The sequence below is a fragment of the Equus asinus genome, chromosome 27 (genome assembly GCF_041296235.1).
Source record: "Equus asinus isolate D_3611 breed Donkey chromosome 27, EquAss-T2T_v2, whole genome shotgun sequence".
Lineage (NCBI taxonomy): Eukaryota > Metazoa > Chordata > Mammalia > Perissodactyla > Equidae > Equus > Equus asinus.
In genome coordinates, this window is record NC_091816.1 from 24823331 (window position 1) to 24845027 (window position 21697).

At 43.0% G+C, this 21697-nt stretch overlaps 1 protein-coding gene across 2 annotated transcripts in view; it reads left to right on the top strand.

Annotated features, from left to right (window-relative positions):
• Nucleotides 1-21697, top strand: part of ENPP6 (ectonucleotide pyrophosphatase/phosphodiesterase 6) — a 109157-nt gene that overhangs the window by 42874 nt on the left and 44586 nt on the right. Inside the window, exon 2 of one of the 2 annotated variants that reach the window (XM_014839488.3) lies at nucleotides 1117-1296. The exons of the other annotated variant lie outside the window; for it this stretch is intronic. Within the exon in view, the coding sequence (XP_014694974.2) occupies nucleotides 1117-1296 (180 nt within the window). The remainder of the gene's footprint in view (nucleotides 1-1116; nucleotides 1297-21697) is intronic. 2 annotated transcript variants of the gene reach the window in all.

The window sequence follows — 21697 nt, forward strand, 5'->3', positions numbered from 1 at the left end:
AAAACTTTGGTCAGGCTTAAAAAACTAACTCTCCAGTTTTGGGTGACAACCCTTCTGACTGAATCTCCAGGCTTTAAATTCAAAGCATGGTTTGTGGAATGCCTGGGTTTCTGTGATGAAATAAAAGGTTTTTTTCTTTATGATATTTTGGATCTCTAAATTTTCAAAGTTGTATTTTATGGTTTCTCCTTGTTTTTGTTTAAAAATAAAATGTGTGTGTGTTGGTAGGGGGATGCTCAAGAACAGTGGCAAACAAACCAACCAACCAGCCACCTGGATGAAGCTCAGTCAGTGAGTCGGTGAAGCGTGTGTCATCCTGGTGCCAAATGATGCTCAGGAAAATTGCAGCAATTTTTGATGCACTTGCCAATGTTTGTGTTATTTTTGCTTTAAAGATGTAACAGATTGCTGCAAAATAAATAATTTAAGCCTAATGTTTCAAAAGAGTCCAAGGGCTTGCGTCTTTCACTTCCGGCTCCTCTTCTGGGACTAAGCTGCCAGCAGAAGCAACCCTCATTTCTACATGACACTCCATTTGGAGGGTTGTTTTCTTGCTTTGTTTTTCAAAGTTGAATCTATTTTTTACCATTCTGCTCCAAATGTCATAGATTCTATCATTGTTCAGCGCTGAAGAGATCGCTCCTCTTATCCAGGAAAAAAGGGAACGAACTCCACAGTGTGTAGATCCGTGATCCTAGGGGAGGAGGGTTTGGAAAAGTCGAAAAGAGAGCTCTAGGGTGGGCTAAGCCGTGTCCCACGGGCATCCACAATTTCCATACTGACTCGTATTTAGACTTCAAGCCGTGAACAATGGGTCCAATTTTGCATATGATGTCTTTAGTTTAGCTTAAAATAGCTTCAGACTTGACAAATTAACTTCACTCAAAACGGCCCATTCTCGATCAATTATCAGACTTCTTATTGGGTCATTTGCCTTTATGATACAATCTAAGAGAGAAGAAAGATCTATGATAAAAAAAAAAAAAGAAAGCAAATCTTTATGCTGTCCTGTACTTCCTAAACGTGCATGGATGGCTTTTATAATCAGAAAGCAAAGGTAAAATATAAAAATGATCAAAACAAGAAACTGACAGCTTTGTGTTCTCGTTAATGTAGGCCGCCACTGTGAGGTCCATCAGATGATTGGGAACTATATGTGGGATCCCGTCACCAACAAGTCATTTGACATCGGTGTCAACAGAGACAGCCTGATGCCTCTCTGGTGGAATGGGTCAGAGCCTCTGTGGGTCACTCTGACCAAAGCCAAAAGGAAAGTCTACATGTACCACTGGCCGGGTGAGTGTATTGACATCCAGGCCCCTCCAACCTTCCAAAGCTCAAAACACCATCGCGTCTCTGGGGACGAAGGATGTAGACATGTTTGAAGAGTAAGCCAGGGGTTGGAAAATGGGATCTCTGTTCAAGAAATGTATTTTATGGGCATGTTTTTAAAAATTTTGTTTTGAACTCTCTAACATCAGACCAGACACAATGCCATTTCCTGATTCCCTTGGTTCAGCAATATTGCTGCAGTATATCCTGATTTTTCCTGTGCAAAATTTTGGATGCACAGGAGGGATAAATTATAGGATCCTTTTTGCTTTACAAAAAAATCTGGCATACCAGCTCTATAGATTTTGAGCTCCCTTACCATATTGGAAAGAGGACTCAAAGCATTTGCAATCTTTTGGTAGTGCATTAAACGACGTTCTTTTGTATTAATATTCCTCCTGAACCTCCTAGATCAATGAGAAACGAAATTACTTTACTTACTGCAATGAGACTGTGAGAAGTCCTCAGGATACTCTCATCTTGGCCGCCGAAAATCTTTCATTAAGGATGAGAAGGTTCATAGATAACAAACTCATCAACTTATTGTGGTCTTCCCATTGGAGAGAGTCGTTCTTTAGGAAAGTGGGCAATTTGACTTTTCCATGCACATGGCTGTAGATACTTTTTTCCTAAGTAATGGTGTGATTCTGATGATTGCATTATGGAGGAAGCTCTCTGGGGAGGCCTAGAAGAAATGAAAGGACAAATGGGAAGAAGTGGCTGAGGGGATTGCATGGGCCTGGGTTGGACGGCAGCAGCAACCTGATGGAATTGTGAAAGCACGTGGGTTGTGGGGGACGGTGGCAGGCCTGGATGGGGGGAGTGGGGAAAGAAGCATGAGTAAGCCAAGAGTGAATCACAGATGGCCCACACTGAGGGCGTGGGCCTTCTGCAGGAGCTAGGAGGGTGCTGGTTGGAGGTGGTCACATGGAAAGATGCTCAGGGCAATTAAGGCTGCTCCAGCTCTCAGAGGAACACAGAACACAGACAGATGGAGGCCAGGGGAGGCAGACACACAGCCATGCTGTGGTAAGGGCCCGGAAAGCTGCCACAGGGTGAAGACTAGCATCCATAGGGGAGCCCATGAAGGCCAGAGCAGAGCAGCCTGCATTAATTCAAAATGGGGCAGAAGAACAAACAGACACAGGCTGGCTTTGCTGGCAGATATAGTTTCAGGGGGAATGCTTGAGTTCTTTAGAAGACACCTGGGATTCTGTACATAGCAGCTACCTTGGCGGACGTGAGAAGCCTGCAAGCAAGGGAAGTGTTTAAGAGGACTCCATCACCTTAAACGGAGACTCAACTAGTCACAGATTTGGACGTGAGATTAAGGAAACAAGTTAGTGCATCAGCCAAGCTAATTAGTCTCACTAGAGGAGCCAAGTTCTTGGTTCAGTCCAATAGGATGAGGTCTACAGTCAAAAGATGTTGCCGCACTTTGAGGTCCTTTTCGGAAATCATTATCAACAAATACAAGGGCCTACATGCATAGGCATAGGAGAGGGAACAGACTGGGCATGCTGTCTTAACGGCCACCTGAAAATAAATCGAAGAACCACAAAGATGAATACTGCCTGCTGCCATCAGGGCCATCTTCCGTGGTATCTGGTTAACTTAACTTTCAAAGTCTCAGAATTTGAGTTCTTCATGCTCTGAGGAGCACCTCGTCCATAATCTCTCCTGGGTTCCCCACGTGCCTCCTCCACGCATGACATGTATGATCTCCTGTTGACAGCCTCTTGGATGACCATGGGTGCCAGTGCTGATGGCGAGGCAGAGGGATGTCCTAAAGGGAGGGAGTTGCCATATCTCAGACTGCTCTCTGCAGGATTACAGAGCGTTATTCTTTATCTTATCCTGGAGAATCTGTTTCCTTAATGATAATAAATAACTTGAATTTATATCGCACTGCGAATCCAAAAAAAATCTCAAAGCTAATTTGCATCTAAAATATCTTGTTGCTCCTCCAAAACAGCTCCTTAAGGACAAGAAAGGGCCAGTCACTTCCTTCGATTCACAGCCCCACAGCTAATGTGCCGTGACAGGATGCCTGAAGATCAGTTTGTGGTGTTAAGTATCAGGAGGAAAAAAGCTAAAAAGATAGCCTTCTAGAATCTCCTCAGTGACTAAATGAAGATTAGCTAATGATCTGGCCATGTTAAAGTCTTGGTAGAAATTGGATGACAGGTCTCTTGTTTCATAGACACTGTCCAGTCCTTCTAAACTGAATACACAAATAAAGGCGCTCTGAGAGATAGTGTCCGTGCTGCCTGGCCCAGTCAGGAGTGTTCTGGCACCTTCCATTCTTACTGGTTGACAGCAGAGGGATTAGTGGTCACTGCTATCCTTTCTCTCTCCACCTTGGTCCCCTCCAGCCACAGCTAATAGCTCACCGAGTGTTCATTTGTCTCTGCAAGATTAAGTGAAGTGCAGTGGCATTTCTTCTAAACATGACTTGATTTTATTTTTCTTCTCAAATCCTCCTCTTCCTTCTCCGCTCCCCACAGGACATTGTACAGATCTCTTGATGCGGTCTGGAAAATCTTCATTGCTCCAGTGAGCTGTGTTATGACACTTTGAGTGTCGCCATTAAGTCAGCATTTAGAAGTGCAATTTAGAAATGGCAGTAGTTCAAGTCTTCCTGTCAGGTAGATAAAGCAGCAGACTGAAAAATTGATCAGTGGCGAAGAGTCCAAAATAACCCCCCTCAAGTCTTGAGAAATTTAATATGGTGTACAGACCCTGTATTACCACACCCAGTGGTGCCATTGAGCTATGCAGGCAGAAATGTGCCTCAGGAAATGATCCCAGGGCCTAAATCAAATATTTTCTTTGGGGAGGCCCAAAGAAATGAGCCAGGAACTGCATAACTAGGTAGGACCTGGTAGTGTTCTGCAAAGGGTAAGAGTTGAGTGTGCATCACTTAGTAATTTTACTCCCCTACCCCATCCCTGTGGTTTGAGGTCAAGGGAATTTTATTGAGGAGGAAAAAGAAGAGACTCCAATATTCCCTTCATATTGAGAGCAACCCAAAGCAAAGAAGGAGGCCTTGAGGAAGGAGGAAGAATCGGGGAATATAGGAGGGTAGGTGAGATATCGTATAGAAATAGAGTTTGAGCAACTTGGACAACAAGTGCCACCTTATACAGTGGCAGTGGTTCTTAAGTTTATTCTTACAGCTATCATGAAATACAAAAAACGAACAAAAAATAGCAAACTTTTAGGAGTTGGTGGTTAAAACTTTTTTGGAGTGAGCATTTGAAGACTCCAACTTCTCCATCTTTCATCACGCATCTTTCAGTGCTCATTCCCTACAGCCAAGTGGTCAGGAGAACTTGGGGGCAACCAATCGTGTGGCCCTTGGATGGTGTTGGGCGTGGGTCTGGCCTCTTCTATTGGTCTCTTCCTATCCTGTGCAGGTGTTCAGACAAATAAGACTCCTTCTATGTGGGAAAAGACACATTGCCACCTGGCTTCCCTCCCCAACTTTCCAGAGATGGGCTGGATGGGGAGTTAATGAGCAGGTATCTGACTAAACTCTTATCAAGTTTTGGTTGTTACGTTCAAGGTGATTTCATCCGGATGAGTAAGGAAGCAGGTACTGGCTATTGATCAAGAATTGTGGATTATTCACAGCATCTTCCTCTTTCCTGTCGTGGTGGGTCCCTAACAACTTCAGCTGGGCTGAACTCGGATGCATACCCTTAGGCCCAGGGAAAATTAAAAGCCCAGCACCAATCATGCAAATGTGTGAATTAACATGGCCAAGTTCTTTGAGTCTATGTATGTGACTCCAAACTTCTGGATAAAAGCTGGAATTTTTTTCAGACAAATATTTGACATTACAAATACAAGGGATCCAGATTTTTGCTAAATGTCCCAAGAATTTAGCCTTAGACTTTAAGATGTACATACTTTAGAACCAGAAGAGGTCTTAGTCAGTGTGTAGTTTGCTGGTTCCCACACTTGTAAATGAAGACCTCTTTAGGAAACTGATCAAAACTGTGGATTCCCTTTCCAGAAAAACACATCTGTACATAACACACTCACAATTTCGTGCTATGTGATACAAGAGACTGCAATGATGAGGATTGCCAAGTGGTCTTGACATGCAGCACATGTATATCTATAATATCTATTTGATTTGATTTTTTTAATGTGATGGAAACGTATTAAAAACTCACCAAAGTATCAAATGAAACTCAAGCTCCTGTAATTAATGTCGTCTGGCAAGAGCAGGCTTCGGTCAAAATTCTGTAAGACTCTTTGGGTTGGATTCACCCTGAGTCATTTCCTTTCTTTGTCGGCAACTTTGGTGAGGTCTGCATCACTGACTTTGTATGTCTGTGTCAGCAAGAAAAAGATGCCGATTTGCATTTCAAGTTTGAGGTTGTCTCAACGAAGAGATCTTCACATGCATTCTGCAGGGTTTCTAGGTGTCAACCATTTCTGCTGCAGGGAAGTCGAGCAGGTGTTGGCTCTGCGGACTCCTGCCTGCCGAAGCAATTCCTCCAGCGTTTGAAGGTTTTCTTAGCTGTCCAACCACATCCAGTCTCCTTTTGCAGATGGTATTTTGGCCAAAAGAGCTCATAGTTTCTCAGTAGCATCCACTATGGTAATTAGAAAGCCTTAAAGAGAAATCCAGAGACGAACTTCCATTCTTCACAAATCATGGCAAAGGTCTTTCTTCATCAAATGTCTTTAAAAAGGTGTGACTCAAGGCCCTGGAACAGGCTCTCGGGAGACAACTAAGAGCAAAGCCAGACACAGGCTCTCCTTGCCCCACCCCCACTTCCTGGAGAATTTACCATTCAGGCAAAGGGACAGATGAGAGTCTACTACTTGCCCAAATAAATGTAAAAATACACTTGCTAAAAGCATAGTAATGAAAAGTATATTGCATTATCACATCATCTAATAAGAGATCTGGTTTCATCTGAAAGGGTGACATGAATTAACACCTGAGAGGAGGGGTAGGGTCGGGGGAAGGGAGCAGGGAGTTGGTGAGAAGGAGCACCCAGACTGAGGGAACAGCATGCGTCAAGGTCCTGGAAGGGATGGGAGAAGCACAGAAGGTTCAAGAAACTGAAAGAGGGGAGGATAGACGTGGAGTGGATGAGGTGGAGAGACGCTGAGGCCAGGCCAGTCTCCGTGGACCAAGCTGAAGAATTTATTCTCATCCTGAGAGGAATAAGAGTCATCGGAAGGTTTTAAGGAGGAAGGTAACACTATTGTATTTGCGTTTTGACAACACTGCTCTGCTGCTACATGGAGAAGAGGAATGTAGACATCCAAAGTGCATGAATGGGGGTAACCAGCTAGTCTGGAAGTTGTTGCACAGACCAAGGAAAGAGGTGAGAATAGCGTGGACTAGCCTAACAGAAATGGTGAGAAGTGGATGGACTGACGGCATGTTTAGGAGTTAAAATTGCCGGGACATGGTGGTGGACTGGATCTGGGATTAAGGGATGGAGCAGTGACAGGCATGACAGTTGGTCTCTGGCTTACAGAACTGTACGGATGGTGAGTCTTTGCTTAAAAGGGAGAAACTGAAAGAGGAGCAGTTTGGAGGCAGCGGAACATGGACTCTGAGCTGACTCTGAGACATGTCCAGTGGGCGGGTCTGGAGCTCAGAGAAGGGAGCTGGAGACACAAAGATGTGGTTCATGGCAGTGTCAGGGGCCAATGAAGCTGTGGGTGTGAAGTTCACCCAGGGAGAGAGCAGACATGAAGACAGAAGAGGTCCCAGACACAGCGTTGAGGAAATGAATTTTTAATGATCTGGTGGAGGCGAGTAACCCTGCGAAGGAAACAAAGGAGTGGATTGAGAAGCAGGAGAAAGGCAGAAGAGTTGTGAAGAGTATAGTAAAGGGAAGTGATATCATGGAAAGGATCATGTTCTAAGGCTCAGATGACCTGATCTCATCTGAGAGGGCAGGGACAAATCTTGCTGAGAGAACGACACCAGTTGAAATCTGTTGGCACACACTTGTTACAGAGACCGAAGGAATAAAATGGCTTCAAGAGGGGAGTGGCCATCATGAGTGCTCACTGTTGAGGGACATTATAGGAACTGCAAAGAGAGCATCTAGATAAATTATCTGGGACATCACTGGCAAGCTCTGAACTTTGTAGTCGTTTAATTTCCTTCTCATTTTCCAATATAGATCAATATTATTAATAATAACCCCATAGTATCCTTTAATTTCTATTTATTGCAAGAGAGTCTTGACTTTAACAGTGACAATGATAATCATACCTCATTTAATATTGGTTTCAAAGAAAACAAAATATACAAATAATGAAATTTGCCACAATTTTTTCCACAAAGACAATTTTCAATTAAACAGGAAAAATATTATGAAAAAAAACAAACCAACCCCTTTTGTGGTTCTGGTTAGTGAATCCTCTGAGTCCCATTAGGAGTTTGTATGTTCTAGTGACAAACGCAACACACTTCCTTGGGGACAGAGGCAGACAAGAAGTCGGCAGTCACCGTCCACTACGGATGACACTGTGATGATGACAGACACAGGGTATTGGTGAGCATGTAGGATGGATTCCTAGCAGTATTTGAGGCAGAGGAAAGGATCGTGTTCTAAGGTTCGAAGACGGAGCAAGCACGGGCATTTCACATTTGTGGGACTGCAAAGAGGAAAGAAGGCTGCAGCTGACTGAGTAAGGCAGGAAGGAAGAGACGTCAACCAGCAATGGCCAGGTCTTTAAGTACCTTATACACCATGTCAAGGGATGTGAGTTTGGGGGACAGGGTATAAAGTAATGTTAACTGCAGAAACAGATAAGCCCCAAGGTCCCAGTGGCTTAACCCAAAAGTTTATTTTTTGCCCACAGAAAGTCCAGAATGGGTGTTCCTGATCAGCAGGTGACTCTCCAAATAATGATACAGACACTGCTAGGGAGTGACATGTATCCCCCAGAATTTTGCATCTGGGAACCCTAACTCCAATGTGACAGTATTTGGAGGTGGGGTTTTTGCGGGGTAATTAGGTTTAGATGAGGTTGTGAGGATGGGGGCTCCATGACGGGACTAGTGCCTTTATAAGAAGAGACCAGAGCCGGTGGTCTCTCAGCCACGGTGAGAAGGCGCCATCTGCAAACCAGGAGGAGGGTCCCCACCAGATGCTGAATCTGCCAGCACCATGATCTTGGACTTCCCAGCTTCTGGAACTGTGAGAAGTAAATGTTTGTTGTTTAAGCCACCCAGTCTGTGGTGTTTTCTTATAGCAGCCCAAACGGACTAAGATGAAGGGAAGGAGGGAAGGTGAAAAACAAGATAAGGAGGAAAGGAAGTGTGAGCGACAGAGAGAGCCCCAACATTCGTTCGGGCGAGAGAGTAGGCAGACACACCAGAAGCAGGGCTCTGGGTTGCTGCCAATCAGAACTGGATTTCCAGGGCTCCCGGGCCTGCCATCGGTAGGACTTGTGAGGGGCTGCCCATTGATCCCAGAGTGCTTACTCTCCTCCTAGGTGCTCCGGGCTCACTGCCATTCGCACCTGCTCTGGCCTCCTAAGGGGCCCACAGCCTCAAAGTCTTCTCTGACTCACCCTTTGTAGACCTGTCTTCCATTCTCTCAGAGTCCCCTTCCCCAGCTGATCCTATCAAGAGATTTCAACTGAGGCTAATGATGTGGTACCTGGGGACAGACAACGTGTCATTCTAACTGGCCCCAACATCCCACTAATTTAAAGGAACGACTAATATAGGATTTGTAGCCTTTGGCATAGGACTCAGCGCAGAAGAAATTTTTGTTTCGCAAGGTCAATGGGCTGATTTTGGCATCCTGCCTGCTGGAGAGCTTGTCTGGGGTCAAGGTTAATTCCCACCGAGAGCTCCATGTGGCCCAGAGCAGCCGCAGGTGTGGAAGGCTCAGGAGCTCTGCAGGCCCACCGCCTCCACGTTCTTTCTTCATTAGTGCAGGTCTCAGACTCTGACCTCAGGATCCTGGGCAGGCTTGGCTGCTACAGGGAGGACCCCTCTTCCTGCAGGGGTCTCGCCAGAGGACTCCAGGGAAAGGCTGTTGCCCACCCCTCCTGTTCAAGGCCACGTCTGAGTCCAGGGTTCTTCCCTGTGGTCACCAGGCTGCAAATCAGAATTCTATATGAAGCAGGATGCCCACCCTTCGAGCTCCCAGGAGTGGCCTCTAATGATGCTCTTTCCTCCCTACCGGCTCCTCCATTCTTGCCCTTTAAGAGGCAAACTTACTTTTTCAGTCTCTGTCCCTGTTTCTTCCTCCTTAGGAGTGATTCTCCACCCTGGACACAGAGAAGAATCACCTGAGGCTGTCATAAATTACCAGTGCCCAGACCGTACCCTCAGAGTTCCCAACTTAATTGGTTTGGGGTCAGGGCCCCTGCAGCAGTGTTCTTAAAAGTTCCCTGTTGAGCCAGCCCTGATGGCCTAGCGGTTAAAGTTCAGCCTTCTGTGCTTTGGTGGCCAAGGTTCATTTCTCGGGCGCAGAACCACACCAGTCATCTGTCAGTAGCCATGCTGTGGCAGCTCACACAGAAGAATGAGAAGGACTTACGACTGGAATATACAACCATATACTGGGGTTTTAGGGAGGGAAAAAAAAAGAGAGAGAGAGGAAGATTGGTAACAGATGTTAGCTCAGGGTGAATCTTTCCCAGTAAAAAAACAAAAAAAGTTCCCCCAGGCCTGGCCCTGTGGCCTAGTGGTTAAGTTCAGCCCTCTCCGTGTAGGCGGCCTGGGTTTGCACGCAGGTTCAGATCCTGGGTGCAGACCTACTACACTCATCAGCCATGCTATGGCGGCGACCCACATATAAATTGGAGGACGATTGGCACAGATGTTTGCTCCAGACAAATCTTCCTCAGCCAAAATAAAAAAAAAAATCTCATTGATTCAAATGTATGGCAAGGCTGAGAACCATGGCTAAAGACGTTGCAGCTTTTCTGGCACGGTCCACCTGATGTGCCCGTCTCTGACTCCTCTCCCCGTCCCAGGGCAGGGTCTCCTCCAGCCCAACACTCCTTTCTCTGCTGGTTCAACTGTCCTGGGAATCCTCTTTCCCTCACTCTCTCTCCCCCGCCCCAGTCATGGTTAGAATATCCCCCAGCGTCACTCTGCGTTGGTGCTGGCGTATTTGAATCCAAGACATTGTAGCCATCTCTGACCTGTCAGAGAGAAGATAAGAAATGGGTAGTTTGAGCATCTAACTAAAGTGAGCCCAGCACCTCACATACATAATCCTACATAATCCCCAGAATGGTCTGAAGAAATTACTATTATCCCCACTTTTCAAATGAGGAAGTGGAAGTTCAGAGAACAGGCAGCCAGGAAATAAGGGAGCTGGGCTGCCACCCTTGGCTTTCTGACTCCAGGGCCTGCATGAGGTCTCCTGCACGCACCACCTGGGAAGGGCGCCCACCACCTTCCCAGGTTTGCCTGCCCAACTCTCCAGAGCCCAGGAGTGACGGATTCAGAGGGAAGGGTCCAGATAAGGTGAAGAAAGGGGCCCAAAGTTGGCCCTTCCTGTGTTGGATCAGTCCTCAGCAAAGGATGCTGGAGTTTGAGATTTCGTGGCTGAGGGCAGTCTGAATCCATGCTCCAAGGCCTGCGCCACAGTCTTCATTGGGGCCAAACACCTCCTGGTGGTCCTGGGCAGGTGGGCTCAGCCACCTCTGCTGTGCGTTTCCCAACTGGGCCGGTGGGCCGCCGGCTGCCTGACCCAGCATTTGTCACAGGGATTGCACAGTGTCGGGACAGAGAGGGACACTTTCCCCCCCAGAGCCCTTTGTGTGCAGAGAGCTCTGTCCCCTCCTGCTCTCCTTGCTGTGCTTCCAGCACTTCGCTGGAGCGCTTGAGAACCTCAGGGAAATTTAAAGAAAAGAGCCGGCACGTAGCTTCTAGACCAATTCAGCCACCTCCCTGCTGATACCTGGGGACAGTCACCTAACCTGTCTGTGCTCCAGTTTCATGTTCTGTCCAACAAGAATGACGCTCAGGCTTGTTGGGCATGTGAAATGAGATGCACTGTGTAGAGTATCTGGCCAGAGAATAAGTTGACTAGCTGTAATCGTCCCCCCCTCCCCCAGATTCTAACACAGGAGCTTCAACCTGTGCCCATGCAGTCTAGTGGGTCATACAGGGGCAGTGCTCAGGCCCAGGTCACTCAGAGCCCAGGAGAAAGCTGCAAGGTTAAGAATTTAAATACATACTTGCAGCAAAGACCGCGGAGTGAAACACAAGCCCTGTTTAGAATCACCAAGAGGATTCTGGGACAGGCCCTCAGGACCAGTAAGGGACAGGAAGGAGGGGTTCTCAGGAAAAGGGTGGACACAGGGAGATGGCTACAGGCTCATCAGACAAGGGAGGGAGGACAGGGCCCAGCTTTTTGATGTCTCAGGGCAGGAGCAAAGAAACTATGGATGGAGTGAACCATACACATGTCATCTCACAGAGGTGGAGCTTAACGCCAGGCAGTGTGGCCCCTGGACTGGCCCGCAGGCTGTTTGCCCAAGGACGGTAGCAAAGTGTCTTTGTAGGGCCCACATGCACAGCACTCACTCCTGGTCCCTAGGAGTGGCTGGTCCTAGGAGTGGCTCAGAACCACCTCAGCGGTTGGGGAGACCAAGGTCCCACAAGACACACTGTGGGGGAAAAGGGCTGTTTGTAAGGCTTGGAGCTCCTAGACTCGAATTTGAGGGGTTGGGAGATGAGGAGCCCTGGCTAGGCCCTTGTTTCGCAAGGTCAATGGGCTGATTTTGGCATCCTGCCTGCTGGAGAGCTTGTCTGGGGTCAAGGTTAATTCCCACCAAGAGCTCCATGTGGCCCATAGAACTCCATATAGAGTTCTAGCAAAATGACTGGCAGGGCTGAGCTCTGTAGTCAAGGCTCCTTGGCATCTTGTATCCTGAGCAGGTCCAGTCTGAGGGGATCCAAACACAGGAAACCCCCAGCTTGCAGATGTCTTCCATCTCCAAGTCAAGATGGAAGTCAAGATGGCTTCCACCGGGGCAGCATGGTGTCGCTGTGATCCTGTAATGATTCACAAGATTCAGATGATCTTGAAGCATGTGCCTCAGACTGGAAGATGACAGCTTACACAAGGGGGCAGCCAGGGCCATCATCCAGTATCAGGCATTTGGTCCTGCCCTGCTCCCACTTGGGAGGAGTGCAGTCCCTGACCTTGGGCCAGAAACTTGTCCCCATCTGAAGCTAACTAGCAGATGCCAAGATGAAAAACCCACCTTTGGCCTCTTTCTGCCTCCCTGTAGTTTCACCACCGCCTTCGTAAAGTGGAGACCCAGCTGGGTTAGGCACACGTTCCTTCTCACCTTGCTTTCCTATTACTCACTTTCTACGCCCAGTGAGTCATCTTCAGTCGTGTTTTAGGAACCCGCTCCAATGATGAGTTGCTTCTCATCTCCTTTGTCTTCCGGGCTTGCTTGCAGCCCCTGCACACAAGGCCAGGCTGCAGCCCGTGCTCGGGCCAGCCCACTGCCCTCTCCCTACATCAGAAGAGAGCCAACGTCAGAGGTCTTCCGGCCCTGGGGGCCACGCCGACCCTGGGGAAAGGGGCTCTGAGATCAAAGGCCACACTTTCCCCAAGGACTTGTTCCCACAAGCTCCTATGCTTCAGATGTGTTTTCCTGGAAAAGGTTACTTGTTTCTAAGAGAGTTAATTGGCTTAGCTGTTTTAATAAGCTCTCTTGAGACATGCATCCCACAGTTGTACACCTGCCTCCTATCACATAAAAGGCGGCTCATGGGGCTTATTGTTACAAGATGTGTCAAAGTTGGCAAGCGGGGCTGCACTTGGAAGGCAAAACCTGTGCTCTGGGAAGTTTAGAGAAACGTGATTTTTATGGGCTCAACTTGGTGGTCCTTGGAGAGAGTTGCCAGGAAGCAAGGGCCATTTAGGAAAGCAGTGTGCGTGGTGAAAAGTCCCAGGGCCATGAATACTGATCGCTGCGTGACAGGGAGAACTTGAGACATTCACTTCTCCTGTCTGAGGACTTTGTCTTCTTAGCTGTAAAAGAAAAGGGTTTGATGTAGGGCTGCCATGAAGGGCTGTGAATTGCAAGGATGCCATATCCATGGGGGCATCGTTCACATTGTAGATGTGAATATTTTGACAATTTTCTTGGCCCGTGGCAGTCAAGTGTTATCGTGACAAAATAGGTACAGGCATACCTTGCTTATTGCACTTCGAAGATATTGAGGTTTTTACAAATCGAAGGCAAGACCCTCTAACAGCAAAAGGATTCTGACTCACTGAAGGCTCAGATGATGGTTAGCATTTTTTAGCAATAAAGTATTTTTTAAATAGGGTATGCAGATTGTTTCTTCTAGACAGAATGCTATTTCACACTTTATAGACTACAGTATAGTGTAAATATAACTTTTATATGCACTGGGAAACCAAAACTTTCATGTGACTTGCTTTATTGTGGTGGTCTGGAACCAAACACTCAGTATCTCCAAGGTGTGCCTGTATATTAAAATGATTTTTTGATACATGGAAGTTAAGTGTTTTGAAGAAGAAATGCCTTTAAAAAAATTTGGATTTTTTTGTGCACAAGGTGCCTGGGCTTGGTGACAGCCTATGTGGATGTCCCGTAAGTTCCCTCTCACTCTGTGCTTCTACTCAGGATCTAGTTATTAGAAGAGGCTATTCACCCAGCCTGGTGAGAATATCCAGCAGCAGGGTGGACTCTAGACAGAGATAAGACAACGTCCTAAAAAAAATGAACCCTAATGAAGAGCAATTCCCTCAAATTTCCATGGGAATGATGAGGAAACAAGATAGAGTAAAGCCAAACTGTGCCCTCCAAGAGTTTGTGAAACCAAAATCTTACTCCGAAGTTCCTGCTTGGTCTTTGAAACTTGGAAACGAGATCCCAGCATTGCCTTTGTTTCCCTACAGATCCTGTGCGGAGATTCAGAAACCTCTGCTTTCTCCAGCCACAGGGCAGGGGTTGGGGGTGGGGAGATGGGTGACCTGCAGTGACCTCAGTGGACCAGAGTCTGTGCTCCCTATGAAGCCATGAACATGGCCTGCAGGCAGCAGCCCAAGAGATTGAGCAACACGCCCACAGTCACAGATTGAGCCTGTGGTGGATCCAGAAAGGGGCCCGCAGACTGCAGATCAGAGAACTACCTCGTGGGATCCACACAACACACCCCCCTCCAGTCTGCTGATTTTCCATCAGATAAAGACTAAAGAAAACAAAACAAGGCACCCACACTAATTCACCTAGGAATAATTAGGCTTGCTCTTTCTGAAACTACCAGTTTCTCTAATTCCCATGTTCCATGGCGTTGTGGTTGTCATTTCTTGCTGACTGTTTCCTTCGCCAGTCATTCATGCATTCTGGGTTTTAAGATTAGAGGTAAGGTGAATGTTTTTGCCTTTGAGATTTCACCAAGGAGAGACCGTTCTGGACAGAGAGAGCAGAAGGATGCACTTGCCGCAGGTTCTGTCCAGTTGGGTGCTAGTCTAATCCCTTCTCAGGGCTACACGGAGGTTTGTAGCTTCTGTCCAAACTAACCGTGTCTGCAGGACTCGCATTCAAGGCATCTCTGATGGGTTGAGACGCGATCTTCTCAGCCCATCATCTGGCTCTCTGATTATCTAAAGAGACAGTAAATGATAGTACCCCATTTGCTCTGCTGTGAAGGTTTTTCCTCTCTGCTTTGCTTACAGAGCTCAGCGCTGGGACAGCCCTGAGGACAATAAATTATATAACTATCAGCCATATCTTAGCTCCAACTCCATACACTACCTCATGCCCGGCTGTGTTCTGCACATCACGGTTCTCTTAGAGTAGAGTTCTACTGTCTTGTTTTCTAGTTCAGGGGTCTTCAAACTGGGTTCCCAAGGGTTTCTAAGAGCAGGATTAATTTTTTTGTTTAAAGATTGGCACCTGAGCTAACGTCTGTTGCCAATCTTCTTTTTTTTTTCTTCTTCTCCCCAAAACCTCTGGTACATAGTTGTAAATTCTAGTTGTGAGTGCCTCTGGTTGTGCTATGTGGGATGCTATCTCAGCATGGCCTGATGAGTGGTGCCATGTCCGCGCCCAGGATCCGAACCTGCAAAACCCTGGCCCACTGAAGTGGAGCGCGTGATCTTAACCGCTTGGCCACGGGGCCAGCTCCCAAGATTAATTTTAAGGGAATCAACTTTCATATATATTGCAAAAATTGTCCTCACTAAAAACACAACCTTATCCTACTTTACGTAAGCAAGGAATACCCCTCAGCCATCAAGAACCTTACTAAGCGCCTTGCCCCAATATGTAAAATACACCAAAATACCAGTGTAGGTGTTGAGAAAGTGAATGTGTCTAGTGACAAAATGACAAAACTTTGTAAAAAATCAAGTAGTTTCCAATGCTGGCTTTTAAATTATTTAAGAAAAACTTAATTGAGTTGTCAGCTGAAACATTAGTTAAAAATTTATGATGATAGATCACTTTGTGAATGTTGGCACTCAAACAAGCAGTTCAAAGAATTAAATGACATTGGTACAACAAGCTACTTCTATTTCCATCTACTTATTTATGTGAACAACTTTCTTAGCACTTAGATGTAACAAATAGGAATAGAGTGGATTCTGAACTTGCCTCATTCTAGAGATCAGTCCTATTCATCTATGGATATATGAACTGATTTTTTAAAGTACTCCTATTCCTTTTATTATGAGATACATTTCCAATAAAATGTAACTATGTATGTTTAAAAATTATTTATTGAACTTTGGGGTTCCACTTGGTACAATGGCAGGCTACGTTGTTTTGAAATAACTCTTCTCTTCAGCACCAACTAGAAAAGCTGCTGGACAGTGTGTATGTGTGCACATGTGTGAAGGATCAGACACACGCCAAGACCTAGAGAAAGAAGTGTGTCTGGCAACTGAATCCCCTTCATCCAAATACTCATCTCAAAAGCAGTAGTTGAGAGGCTAAGAAACTGAACTGAGCTTTTGACAAAAATCACAGGATGGGGGAAATGACAAAAATTGGAGTTCATGACCCACCAAGGGGAAGAAATCCAGTAAACATCCCAGATCTTCATTTGGGACAATAAAGGCTAACACCCTAGGAATTAGAATGAGCTAGAAATAGATAAGGGGTGAAAACTTCTTGAGGACTGAAACCTTCATAAAGACAGAGCTGAGCTTTAAATCATCTCAATCCTTGACTAAATCTCCTCTGGATTAAGATGGTCTGCCCATAGCCTAGATGCCCATCATAAGCAAAAGCACATGCTTTTTAGAAAAAGATAACATATGCAGTGTTAAATGATAGCTACTATTTTCCATATGCAATATGCAGCATTCAATTATAAAATATAACCAGAATATAGGAAAACAAGCCTGAAAAATCAGGAGAAAGACACAGACAAGTCTTGACTGAAAAATCACAAGGAAAAAAGAAAACAGACTCAAACCCACTGGTGATCCAGATATCAGATGTGGACTTTAAGAGAGCTATGATGAAAGAACTGAATGACAAAATGGAGACTTGCATTAATAAACTAGAATCCTTTTAAAAAGTGAATTCTAGAACTGAAGATAGCTATCCAGCTTAAATGTAAAGAGGCAAAAGGATGAATAATGCGGAAAATGAGGTAAGAGACATATGGGACCTGGTGAAAAGACCACAGACAGGTTGGAGAGAAAGAATGACACAAGCAATATGTGAGACATAATGATGGAGAACTTCACAAAACACACAAGAGATGTGAAATCATAGATTCAAAGCATGCCAAGAAACTTATGGAAGAACATCATTAATTTCAGAACTGCTCAAAACCACAGACAATGAGAAAATCATAAAAGCAGCCAGAGAAAATTGTTCAAAGCAGTAACAAGACTGACAGCTGACTTTCCAACAGAAGTATCAGAATCCAGAAAAAGAATGGAATGATAGCCTCAAAATGATAAAAAGATAATTATCAACCCCAAATTCTATACTGAGTGAAAACATCCTTCAAAAATGAAGGCAAAATAATAACTTCTTCTAGAGACAGAAAACTGAGAGAATTTATTGCCAGCAGGTTTAGAGGAAAGGAAATACTAAATTCTTCAGGCAGAACAAATATGATCACAGACGGAAGCACAGAGATGGGGGAAGAAATGAAGAGACACAGAAAATGTAAATATGTAGGTAAAAGTAGTGAATAATAATAATAGTGATAATAATTTTATTAAATAAATATGTCTATTGTTTTAATTAATTTATAATTATTATATTAATAATAATATATTAATATACATTATATTATATTAATATAAAAATAATAAATAATTATTTCATTAAAATAATTTTATCCAAAAAGCAAATCATCTCAAAGCAAATTAAATTCCACCAAAATAGAAAAAAGGAAACAATAAAAATAAAAGCAGAAATGAATGAAATAGAAACCAAACATACAATGGAGAAAATTGACAAAGCCACATTTGTTCTTAGAAAAAACTAATAAAATGAATGAAAACTTGACAAGGCTTATCAAGAAATAGAGAAGACACAAATAACCAGTATTAAAATGGAAAACAGGGCATCAACCTAGAAACTACAGATATTAAAAAGCCAATAAAATAATATAGTGAAAAATGTTATGCCAATGCATTTGAAAATATAGATAAAATAAACAAATTTCTGGGGGAAAATTACCAATACTGACAAAGAGAAAAGAAAATTGGAATATGTCTATATCTATTTTTAAATTAAATCTCCAAAAACCTTCCCTAACAGAATTCCTCAGTATTAGATGCCTCCCTTAGTGAAATTCCCAAACATTTAAGGAGAAACTAACACCAATCTTACGTTCTTTCAGAGAATGTTTAAAGAAAAATCACTTCCATAATGATGTCAGCATAAGCTTGATACTAAAATGGGGCAAGGACATCAAAGGAAAGTCAAATTATAGAACAATCTTTTTCATGAGTATAGATATAAAAATTCTAAATAAAATATTTGCAAACTGAATCTATCAATACATAAATAGAATAATATATGCCAACCAAACTGCGTTTATTACAGGAATAAAAGATAGGTTTAATATTTAAAAATCAATCAGTATAATTCACAACAGCAACAGAATAAAGGTAAAAAACCATTTGATCATCTCAGTAGATATATAAAAAGTATTTGATAACATGCAACAACATTCATAATAAAAACTAGTAAACTAGAATTGATTAGAAAAAACTTTACTAACTAATAAACTGCATCCTTAATCTGATCAAGAATATCTACCAAAAAACCTCCAGCAAACATCACAGTTGATGGTGAATGTGTTCACAAATGAGATAAGGGTGCTCCTACCATGGCTTCCAGTCAGTCTTGTACTGGAGGTCCTATCCAGAGGGGATGTGGCAGGGAGGGCGGGAATAAAAATAAGACAATTAGGGGCCAGCCCGGTGGTGTAGTGGTTAAGTTTGTGAACTCCACTTCAGCGGCCCAGGGTTCGTGGGTTCAGATCCCAGGCACAGACCTACACTCCGCTCATCAAGCCATGCTGTGGCAGTGTCCCATATACAAAGCAGAGGAAGATTGGCACAGGTGTTAGCTCAGGGCCAATCTTCCTCACCAAAAAAAATTAAGAATTAAAAAATTAAAAAGAAAAAAATGTCATTATTCATACATGATTCTTTCTGCAAAAACCCAAATGAATTCACTTTTAGACTTAATAAGATAAGTCTTTTGATATAAGGTCAATATCAAAAAATTATTGTATTTATATGTACTAGGAACAAAAAATTAGAAAATAAAATTTAAAAACCAATACCATTTACAATAGAATCAAAAACATAAAAGATGTAGGAATAAATCTATGAAAAATGGTTCAAGAACTTTACACAGAAAATTATCTAGAGAAACATAAAAAGACCTTAAAAAGTGGAGGAACATATTATGCTTATGAATTAGAAGCCTTAATATTACATCAGTTTTCTCAAATTTGACCTATAGATTCAATGTAATCCCAATCACAATCCCAACAGTTTGTGCATGTGTGTGTGTGTGTGTGTGAATTGACAGGTTGATTCTAAAATTTATACAGAAATGCAGAGTTAAGAAGAGCAAAGACAATCTTGGTCAGATGAACAAAACAGGAAGATTTACTCCATTAGATATAAAAACTTATTTTAAAGTTACTCAAATGAACACAAAATGGTATTTATGCATGAGTAGACAAATGGGCCAAGGGTAAAGATTAGGGTTCTTGAAACAGATCCACAAATATATGGTCAATACCTGATTTATGACCAGGATGACTTTAGAGCAGTAATGAAAGATGGCCTTTTAAAAAAATTATGCTAGAACAATATATATATATTCAGATATATATATCAATATATATATTCAGATATATATATCAATATATATATCTCCTGAATCCTATCTAACACCATACATAAAAATTAATTCTAGATAATTCCAGGTGGATGGTAGACTAAATGGAAAAATGGAAAACACAAAGCTTCTCTGAGAACACATAGGTGAATAACCTCATGACCTTGGCTGAGACAAATATTTAAAACAGGAAAAAATAGCATTAATAATACAGAAAAATGGCTGAGGGAGTAGTCATTAAGATTACAAACTTCTTGAAAAGACATCATTAAGAAGGGCAAAAAATAATCAGAAAGTGAAAGGAGATATAACAAACTAGTTCATATCTGGAATATATGAAGAACTACCAAAAAAAGTCAACTCAGTAGAAAAATCTAGAAGAGTTTTGAGCTGACACTTTACATAATTGAGCAACCAAATAGTCAATAAATATATGTGAAGATACTCAACATCATTGATTATTAGAAAATGCAAAACAAAACTACAATGAGGTAACTCTACACACCCACCAAAATGGAAAATGGTTAATTTGAAAACTGACAAATCCAAGTGATGACAAGGATGGAGCAACTATAAGTCCCATAAAGTGCTTAGGGGAGCAAATTAATATAACAGCTTTGAAAAACTCTTTGGCATTAACTAATAAAGTTGAACATATGCATACCCCCAATCTAGCAATTCTACTCCTACATATATTCCAACAGAACTGCATACTAAATGCATCAAATAACATGCACAAGAATGTTTATGTCAGCATTATTTATAATTCTTAAAACTAGATGTTCATACAATAAACTTTTGTGTCCTAATCAGTATATTAGAAGGAAGTTGCAAGTCATCACTAAAAACATGTTTAGTTTCTTATTACAAAGATAACGTGTTACTTACTTTAGTAAAGTTAATTCAACTCGATAAGCAATGTTATGAATATAAAAGTCAACTATGATCCCTCTGTATCAATTAGGGACTGTCTGCTGTGAGCAATAGAAAACTTAGCTAAGAGTGCATAGTGGGTAAACACATGGAAATTTGTTTGTATCATGTTACAAGAAGTTCTTTGTGTGGTTCAGCTGCTTAACAGTGTCATTTTAAAAACCTAGGCTCATTATATCCTTCTGCTACATTTTAGCATATTTACTTTCTATCTTCATGCTTGTTGCCTCTGGTTTCAAGACGGCTGCTGCAGATCCAGCAATCATGTCCTCACAGCCTGCATTCTAAACTGGAAAACAGGGGAAGATGCAGTACCAGTGATGCACCCTTATCTTTCATATGGAAGCAAAGCTTCCCACTCGAAGCTCCTCAGCAGATCTCAACGCTAGTTCTGGGTCACATGACCATATCCTAGCCACAGGGGACTGTGGGGAGCTGAGGAAGCTTTCCTCTTTCTGTAGTGAGAGATAGAAAGGGAGAAGGGAGTTCCGAATGACTTCCGTTTAGCCAAAAAAATTCTACCAAACCAGCCACCCAAATTTTGCTCTTTTTAATATTTTGTTATATTCATTTCCACACTTTTTTTGATGCAAATATGCTATAAACATTTACAAAAATGAAATCATCCTTTACGTACTATTTACCAGTCTTCTTTCACCTAAAATATTGTGCCAGTAAATACAAATGACGTAATGATTTCAATGCCTGTATGGATTTCATGATGTGGATGTACCATAGTTTAACCATACCTCTATCACCAAATGTTTCAATTGCTTCTTAATTTTATATTATAAATAACATTGCAATGAAGATGCTTGTGTATACAACTTTATTTTCTTGGAATGTGTTCCCAGAAGTGGTTTGCTAGGCAAAGTATGCATTCAAAAAGTTTGTATGAATATTGTCTAACAACCTTACTCTCAATGGATGAGTGCGACTCAGGAATCCACACCCAGGTCTATGCCTTACGTTGATGTTTCTCAAATACAGGTCTTGATCCTTGGTGGACAGTGAAATCAGTGTATGGATTGCTAATCAGCATTTAAAAAAAAAAGGCCACATAGAATAGAACGGAATGGAATAGAAT